Source organism: Vigna unguiculata, chromosome 11 (assembly GCF_004118075.2).
Source record: "Vigna unguiculata cultivar IT97K-499-35 chromosome 11, ASM411807v1, whole genome shotgun sequence".
In the NCBI taxonomy this organism is placed as follows: Eukaryota; Viridiplantae; Streptophyta; class Magnoliopsida; order Fabales; family Fabaceae; genus Vigna; species Vigna unguiculata.
The window spans coordinates 10371577-10380608 of NC_040289.1; the positions used below are offsets into that span (position 1 = coordinate 10371577).

Consider the following 9032-nt stretch of genomic DNA (forward strand, 5'->3'; position numbering starts at 1 on the left):
GGTCAAGTGAACATTCCATTTAAGAAAAAATTAGTTCTTGATTGCAAGACTAGGTGGAATTCTACATTTTTTATGCTTCAAGTTACTACACAATATAAAGATGTGTTTCATAGATTATCACAACGAGATAATCAATACAAAGCTTTACCTAGTGAACATGATTAGATGATGGCAAATGAGATTTGTCAAAGGTTGGAATTATTTTATGATGTGACACTTTTATTCTCTGGTACTTTGTATCCAACTGTGAATGTTGTTTTCCCAAAAATATGTGAAATTAAGTTGGCTTTGATTGAATGGCTTTCCTGTCCTAATTCCATTATTCATGGAATGGCTGCAACCATGATTACTAAATTTGATAAATATTGGGGTGTGATCAACGAGGTGATGGCGGTAGGAATTGTATTAGATCCCAGGTACAAAATTGACTTGTTAGATTATTTTTTCCCTCAAATTTATGGAAAAAATTAATTCAACGGGTTAGGTCCACTTACTTTTTTTTATTTTTCCATTATTGAATTTTACACTTTTTCTTTTTTATTACAAATAGAAACTTTTTCAAAATATCAAGAATCTTTTTATTCTTCCTTCAAATAGAAAGACTATTGCTTTTGAAAAAAAAAGTAAAAAGCCCCTTATGAAATTGAAAGGGTAAAATCTATTTGTCAAGATTTGGTAAAAGAATATGCCATTAAAGTCAAGGGTAAAGAATTGGTTGCTTCATCTCAAAGTTCAAACCTAAATGTAGTGGATGTAGGTATTCTTAGAAGAAAAGAAAGTTGGAGGTCAAATTTTGCGAAACATAAGATTGCAAAGAGAAGTGACACACCAAATTTTAAGTTAGAATTAGATCGTTATTTAGAAGAGGAAATACTTCCTGATTCAGATGCACAATTTGATATTTTATCGTGGTGGAAAAGTAATGGGTTAAAATACCCAACCCTGCAAATGCTAGCGAGAGACATTCTAGCAATCCCTATCTCAATTGTTGCTTCAGAGTCTTCATTCAGTAATGGTGGTCGAATTCTTACCCCACATCGCAGTAGATTACTTCCAGATACTATGGAGGTATTGATGTGTCTCCAAGATTGGTTATGGACCAACATGGAAGGTAATGAAATTAATACTTTTACTTAAATATTTTAATTAAGTGATATTTAGAAATTTTTAATGAACTTCTTATGTTTCCAAGCTCTTCTAGATTAAAATTGGACAACATGAAACTTTATACAATGTTGCAAGATGTGGATATTGATGAAGTAAGTAATTTCTTTAATATTTCATTCAAAAATAAACTACAATATAAATTATTAGTGATTTTTTATTTGTTTATTTTTCAGGAATCAATTGGAGGAAGTGGGCTGATTGATCCAAGCACTAAAGAATTTCTATTATGTTGAACGTCATTTTATATTTATTTTTATAATTATTTAAACTTGTATAAACTTTATTTGAACTTTATCTAAAATTTATGACTGATTTATTTTATTTGATTTTATGATTAAATATTTATTTTTTTAAATATTTTTGTAAATATCCGTGGATACTCGTAAATACCTGCGAATATGAAAAAAATAAGCAAGTATCTGCATAGCGGATACCCGACGAATATAAATACAGGTACGGAGTTGATATTTATCCAGTGGTTAGGCTACGGAAAGCTACCACCCGTACCCTACCACTTATTCCTAGTGTGCATAGAACAAAATTTGAGTTTGTAACATAAAAAACAAACATTTTTGAAATTATTGGACACAAAAATAAAATAATAAATATATAAATATATAAATATTTGAACGAAAAATCTGTGGGCAGGTTTTATACCATGGTTGGAAGAAAAGTTGTTGAGAAAACATTAAGCTTTCTTGTGTGATGAACTTAATACTTTCAAATCAAAGCTTAACGGTGTTATAATAAGAAGAAGAAGACGAATATTCTGATCCAAAAGCAGCTGCTTAAACTGTCTTGATCCGTTTGCAATGTAAGTGAATGTTCTCCATTTCTTCTGTTAACAAAAAGGGCACCACATCAATTTTTACCTAGTCTCATTTGCGACCTAGATTACTCTGTTTCAATGTTCTTAGTTTAACATATTTTCGGTTCACATTTCTTTTTTTGACATTGTATAGTTTGGCCAAGAAATAATTTTTCTCCGAGAGCATGAATTTTTCAAAGATTGCGCGCTCTGTGTCGCGCTCATCTAGAGTATGTTTTCACTTTCCCTTCAATTCAATTGTTTTTTTTTTTCTGACAGTCATAAAGGGGCTAATTGATATGGTGCTTTTAATTGGAGTGACAGAATTTATTACACGGTAATGGGAGATTGGGAACACTTGCAGGAATACCACGGACGAATGCGTGTTCTGATGGAGCAGGATCGGTATTAGGGTTTGTTAGGAGTTATGTTTCTTCTGCCAGTGCTTCCCGTCGTAGTGTCTTTTCCAGTTTGGTTGATTTTAAATCTGTTGCTGCAAATCCTAGGGTTCGCCGATTGTTTTCCAGTGAAGCCCCAAAGAAAAAGAGTGAGTTTTACTGGGCATGCCGTGTGTTTAGCATGTGATTGAAGCTGCTTCAATTAGTTTTAAGAATTGAACTCAGTTCTTTGTTTGTTTGTTTGTTTGGCAGATTATGAAAAGTTTTCTCCCAAAGAAAAGAAGGAAGGTCCGAAGGAAAATGACAAAAAATACGACTCTAAAGGTAAATATGGAATCTCTCGTGTGCACCCTGTTATCTTCTGATATAGGAAGATAACCTTGGTAACTTGTGTAATGAGTAAAGTGGAGTGTGTATTTCTTGTAATTTATATGTTGAACTAGTTTTGTGCATGAGAGTTTATTAAGTAGTGCTTTTGTGCTTTGGGTTGTAAATACTCGAGGGATGTTTTGTTAGCGTTTCCTTGCTATAAGTTTATGCGTGGTTTTCTGCCATTTTGGATCTTGACGACTTGATTGTTTGTCTATTGCCTGTGTAGATTTTTTAGTGTTGGTCTTTCATGCATGAACTTTCTTTATGATGGAAAGATGGAGAATGAAGTAGGATTCAATTCTATTGTCCTTAGCCAAGGTTCTATTTTCTGTCAACTTCAAACTTTAATTACTACTTTAGTGTGTATGGGGGGCATATTGGGTTTGTAAACTTGAGTTCGAGTCCCAACATATGCACTCTATCTCTCAGTGGCTGCATTGATTTACTTAGGGATCTGTCTGTTTTTGTCCAAGAATTAATCGTATTAATGTATTCCAATTTATCAAAAGAGTAACACAAACAACTTTTAATACCTGGATTCTCTATTTAACTTCAGACAACTCAAATGCAAACACAGATGATCATGGAAATTTTCGGGAAGCTTTCATGAAGGAAGTTCATACTATAATCTCCTCAGTATTGGTTATGGGGCTATTCATTTCATACTGGTCTAGTAATCCTCGTGAACAGCAGGAGGTAATCTCAACTTCTTTGTATTTGCACAACCAGTCCTTGTTTTAATTTGCTTGAGAGGGTGAAGTTGGGTAAAGAACTCAATTCATGAATATTATCTGCACTCTATATGATGAAAATGAATGCAATGGTTTCTAATGCATGAGAAGTGAACTTTGTACCATTTGACTTCACAATTATCTTGATTTTATTGATAAAGGGGGAAATTGAAAATGTAAGAGAGATTATGGGGTAGAATATTTGAGTTCTGTCTTGTGTATTATAATACTGTAGTTGCTGAGACCATCACCTAGCACTTTCTTAGGCATCACTCTACAATTTCTTCTCTTCTTTCTTGCCCCTATTGCTTAAGTACTCTTATGTTAATTGATTAAATTCAATTCATGTTAGCCAGTAATTATAATCTTTATTCTGCCAAAAGTACCTTTCATGACTGCAAATGTGTGTGTATATCTGTGAGATTAGCTTTATGCTGCTGCAATAGACTACTCAAGCTGTAGCTCTCTAAAAATGGAGCTCTATTAGGATAGACTTTCATATATTGCAAGTCATTATTTGGATTTGTTATGTAACAATGGTCGATATTTTTCTAGATCTCGCATGCTCAAAGGGTGTCTCTGGATTATTGTGTGAATTCAAAACCATGTCCCTTTTGGCAATGATTTCTTTAGTTTTATTGTTATCATCCTTCTGACATTGACCAAAATTTGATTCTTTGCAGATTAGCTTTCAGGAATTTAAAAATAAGCTCTTGGAACCGGGATTAGTAGACCATATTGCTGTCTCAAACAAATCAGTTGCCAAAGTATACATAAGGAACTCTCCTCGCAACCAAACAGATAGTGAAGTAGTTCAAGGGACCCTGCCTGCAAAGGAATATGGAGGCCAGTATAAATATTATTTTAATATTGGAAGTGTTGAGTCTTTTGAAGAGAAGCTACAGGAAGCGCAAGAAGCTCTTGGCATTGACCCTCATGATTTTGTGCCTGTAACTTATTCTGCTGAGATGGTTTGGTACCAGGAACTGATGAGATTTGCTCCAACACTGTTATTGTTGGGATCTCTCCTGTACATGGGAAGGAGAATGCAAGGTGGACTTGGTGTTGGTGGAGGTGGTAGCGGTAAGGGTGCTCGTGGAATATTCAACATAGGAAAAGCCCATGTTACAAAAGTAGACAAAAATACTAAAAATAAGGTTGGGAGATTTCTGTTTCTTCTCTCAATGACACGACTGATGTTTCTTGTATTTATTTTAATTATTTCCTCTAGGGGAGAAGTGCTGGTAGTAACTTAGCAATAAGTTCATTTAAAACCAATATTTATCTTTTTTTTTTTTTTTGTTTCACTTTGTTTAGATATATTTTAAAGATGTTGCTGGCTGTGATGAGGCAAAACTTGAAATTATGGAGTTCGTCCACTTCCTCAAGAACCCAAAGAAATATGAAGAACTTGGTGCAAAAATTCCTAAAGGTGCTCTTTTGGTTGGTCCTCCGGGTACAGGAAAAACACTTTTAGCAAAAGCAACTGCAGGGGAGTCTGGGGTGCCATTTCTTTCTATATCTGGGTCTGATTTCATGGAAATGTTTGTTGGTGTTGGACCATCAAGGGTGAGAAATTTGTTTCTGGAAGCAAGGCAATGTGCTCCTAGTATAATATTTATTGACGAAATTGATGCAATTGGTCGAGCAAGGGGGCGTGGCGGTTTTTCTGGTGCAAATGATGAGCGTGAAAGTACATTGAATCAATTGTTAGTGGAGATGGATGGTTTTGGAACCACTTCTGGAGTTGTTGTTTTGGCAGGAACAAATAGGCCTGATATCTTAGATAAGGCCCTTCTTAGGCCTGGGCGATTTGACCGCCAAATAGCAATTGACAAACCTGATATTAAAGGTCGTGACCACATATTTCAGATATACTTGAAGAAGATCAAACTTGACCAGGAACCTTCATATTATTCTCAGAGGCTTGCAGCCCTTACTCCTGGATTTGCTGGAGCAGACATTGCTAATGTCTGTAATGAAGCGGCTCTGATTGCTGCAAGAAGTGAGGTGACACAAGTCACAATGGACCATTTTGAGGCAGCAATCGATAGGATCATTGGTGGTTTGGAAAAGAAGAACAAGGTATGTCTTTATAAGTTTTTATATTCTCTTTAGGTAGGCTTGTGAGTGGAAGGGTGGAGCTGGATGTTTTAGTTCATAGAATTAAAAGTCTTGCATATTGTAGGAAGTCAAATGGAGGAGATATAAGAGAGCTTAATGTTTAAGTTTAATTTAATGCATTAATAATCCCTATGTTATCAATAGTGGTCCGGGTGACTGTTATTGCGGCAGAGCAGGGTGGAGTGCAGTGGTGAGGCACAACAAATTTGTTGCATTGCATTATGGAGTCGTGGGTCCTTAGGTTTCATGGTGTGGTATTATCATTTCTCATCTGTTGGACGTTGGTCCTATATTGGAGTCCAACATCATATTTTCATGTGGGCTGCTTTTTAACTTATAATTTATGGACAGTTATTTACTGTAAAATAATAAACTGCATAATAATAATAGTTTAATAATATATATATATATATATAAAAGAATATTTTAATCATTGCTTATTTTATACATAAGCGTAAAGCATAAAATATGATATAATACAAATAAGTAATAGAAGTATAATAAATTAGCTAATTGTAGTAATAAAAACTAAATTAAACATATTATATAATATAATAAGCTAAACAATAAAAGTTCAAATAATATAGTAATAATAGTAAATATGTATACAATATATATATATATATATATATATATATATATATATATATATAATACAAACTGCCTACATATAAATAATCTAAAATAATATATACATATATTAAAAAATTCATTAAATTTAGAATGTTCGTCATCCCACTATCTTACGTTTAGGGTTGGCCGTTTCGCAGTTTGGGAATGACAACTATGAAGGACAAAATATTGTTAAATTTCAACTATAGTGGGAATATTTGCTTTTTTCCTGAAGTTACTCATGTATAAATGTATTTGGAAGACATGGAACGAGGAGAAAAGTGTGGGATGTTCAGTCTTGTAAAATATTATTCCTTTTTGTATGAAATTATTTAATTATTAATTATTAATTACATATATAATCCTATGTATTTTATTTGTTTACTAATAATTGTGCTAATGAATGAAATGATATATTTTTAGAACTACAGAAAGGTGAATTAAAAGCGGTTCTCTTGATTCATTGTGAAGATACTCTGATTTCCTCCCCACTATAGGGCGTGGAAAGGCTTTTCTTATCTCCTGAACTAAGATATATTGCATAAAACTTATCTAGTCAAAGTTGGATTTAATTAATTTGAACACCGATGTATGCTGAATCTAGTGCCCTTTTATTTTTATGTTTGAAAGGACCGACTGATATACTCAGGGTCCTTTTTTCGCTGTTTCTAATCTGCAGAAATATATTATCTTAGGATTTTGTTGAGTTAAAACTTCGTGATGCTGAAGCTGGTATGCTACTTTGAAAATGAAATTTTAAACTGAAGGGTATTTGAAACTCTCTTTGCCTTTTACGTTATTTTTTAGTGTTTCTCTCTAATACCTATGTTTCCTAACCAGGTAATAAGCAAGGTGGAAAGGCGTACTGTTGCGTACCATGAATCAGGCCATGCTGTTGCAGGTTGGTTCTTGGAACACGCTGAGCCCTTGTTAAAAGTAACTATCGTTCCACGTGGCTCAGCCGCACTTGGATTTGCACAATATGTTCCAAGCGAAAACCTTCTCGTAACAAAGGAGCAGCTTTTTGATATGACTTGCATGACACTTGGTGGTCGAGCTGCTGAGCAGGTAGTTTTGTCATTTTTCTTAACTTTCTCTTTTGTATATGTTTTGCTCTATGGCTATTTCTTTCTATCTTGAAAGAATTTTATGTGGTTCAGTGCATTTATGTCTTTTAGGAGTAAATCTTATTACTGTTTTTCTATTTTTTGTTGTTGAATGGTTTTCTCTTATCTGATGCTAAGCGCTTTCCAAATATCAAAAGGCATGAAAATGATGTTTCGTTCCCCTGTCACCGCAGGTTCTTGTAGGGAGAATATCAACAGGAGCACAAAATGACTTGGAAAAAGTTACCAAGATGACATATGCCCAAGTAGCAGTTTATGGTTTCAGCGACAAAGTGGGTCTCCTTTCGTTCCCTTCAAGAGATGACTCATTTGGGATGTCCAAACCATACAGCAGTAAAACTGCTGCAATCATCGATAGCGAAGTGCGCGAATGGGTTAACAAAGCATACGAACGAACGGTAAATCTAATCGAGGAACACAAGGAACAAGTTACTCAAATTGCTGAGTTGTTGCTTGAAAAAGAAGTACTTCACCAGGAGGACTTGCGGAGAATTTTGGGTGAGCGACCATTCAAGGCTATTGAACCCACCAATTATGATAGATTTAAGGAAGGCTTTAAAGAAGAGGAGGAAAAGGTAGCAACAGAAAGTACCATTGTAGATGTGCCTGAGGAAGGTGGCGGATCTTCTCCGTTAGAGCCCCAGGTTGTTCCCAGATAGTTGCTAAATTTTTGCCTCTTATTGTACATGACTTTGTTGTTTTTTCAATGTTTATAAGTGATAAAAAAAACTCACATGTTAACTGCTAAATAAATATCTATATTTAAATTTTTTCTACATGGATGGTTATTAAACTGTTATGGCTGTCTTAAACTGTATCAACACAAACAAACAATTATACCAGAAAAAAACCAGAATCTGATGTAAGAACCTCCTCCTTGTATTATTCCTCAAGCGAAAAAGGAAAAATAACAGTAGAGAAAAGAGAAGGAAATGACAAAGCAGTGGTAAAGGTCCACACTCCAGAGAAGAAGAAAATAACCACACCCATACAATTCCTCAATCCCCCCTTAAATACCCACTCACTTCCTCAATCGTGCATGTATCTTCACAAATTGCTTACTGCACCCAGGGTGTGTCATCATTGATAGATGCTGGTATAATGGAAGGAGGATCCCTACCATACAACACCTTAAAAGGAGTCATACCCATGGAAGTGTGAAAAGACGAGTTATAACATAATTCTGCCCAAGGCAAAAATTGAACCCACTGATGAGGTTGTTCAGAGTTGAAACAACGTAGATACATCTCAAGGCATTTATTAACAACCTCCGATTGGCCATCCGTTTGAGGATAATATGTCGAACTCATTTTCAATGAAGTTTCATGAAGCTTAAAGAGGTGTTGCCAAAAGGAACTAATGAACACCTTGTCCCAGTCAGAAACGATGGAACGGGGAAAGCCATGCAACTTAACCACATTAGCTACAAATACTTCAGCAACTTTTATAGCAGTAAACGAAGTTTTCAAGGGAGCAAAATGAGCATACTTGGACAAACGGTCAACAACCACAAAGATCACAGAATATCCGCGAGAAGCTGGTAACCCAGTTATAAAATCCATAGCAATGTCTTCCCACCCCTTATTTGGAACGGGTAAGGGACTTAACAACCCAGCTGGCGAAGTCTGGACATGTTTGGCACGTTGACACACCTGACAAGCACGAACCCAAGCTCGAACATCACGGCGCATGC

The 9032-nt window shown here is 35.0% G+C and overlaps 1 protein-coding gene across 3 annotated transcripts; it reads left to right on the forward strand.

Annotated features, from left to right (window-relative positions):
• Positions 1-1815: 1815 nt before the first annotated feature.
• Positions 1816-8117, forward strand: LOC114169808 (ATP-dependent zinc metalloprotease FTSH 10, mitochondrial-like). Of its 3 annotated transcripts, none has more exons than XM_028055122.1 (9): positions 1816-1981; positions 2130-2205; positions 2300-2522; positions 2626-2697; positions 3302-3441; positions 4160-4633; positions 4794-5561; positions 7053-7280; positions 7513-8117. In XM_028055122.1, the coding sequence occupies exons 2-9, from the start codon at positions 2161-2163 to the stop codon at positions 7996-7998; spliced, it is 2436 nt and encodes an 811-aa protein (XP_027910923.1). In that variant the 5' UTR covers positions 1816-1981; positions 2130-2160; the 3' UTR covers positions 7999-8117. The 3 variants fall into 3 exon arrangements, with proteins under 3 accessions (XP_027910923.1, XP_027910925.1, XP_027910924.1); XM_028055124.1 differs by having other exon boundaries at positions 3323-3441; XM_028055123.1 differs by lacking the exon at positions 1816-1981 and having other exon boundaries at positions 1996-2205.
• The last annotated feature ends 915 nt before the right edge of the window (positions 8118-9032 follow it).

Bases quoted from the DNA above. Each gene is read 5' to 3' on its own strand.
- LOC114169808 (XM_028055122.1), top strand. From the start codon at position 2,161: ATGAATTTTTCAAAGATTGCGCGCTCTGTGTCGCGCTCATCTAGA. The intron at 2,698-3,301 runs GTAAATATGGAA...ATTTAACTTCAG, and splicing joins CAAAAAATACGACTCTAAAG to ACAACTCAAATGCAAACACA. The intron at 4,634-4,793 runs GTTGGGAGATTT...CACTTTGTTTAG, and splicing joins ACAAAAATACTAAAAATAAG to ATATATTTTAAAGATGTTGC.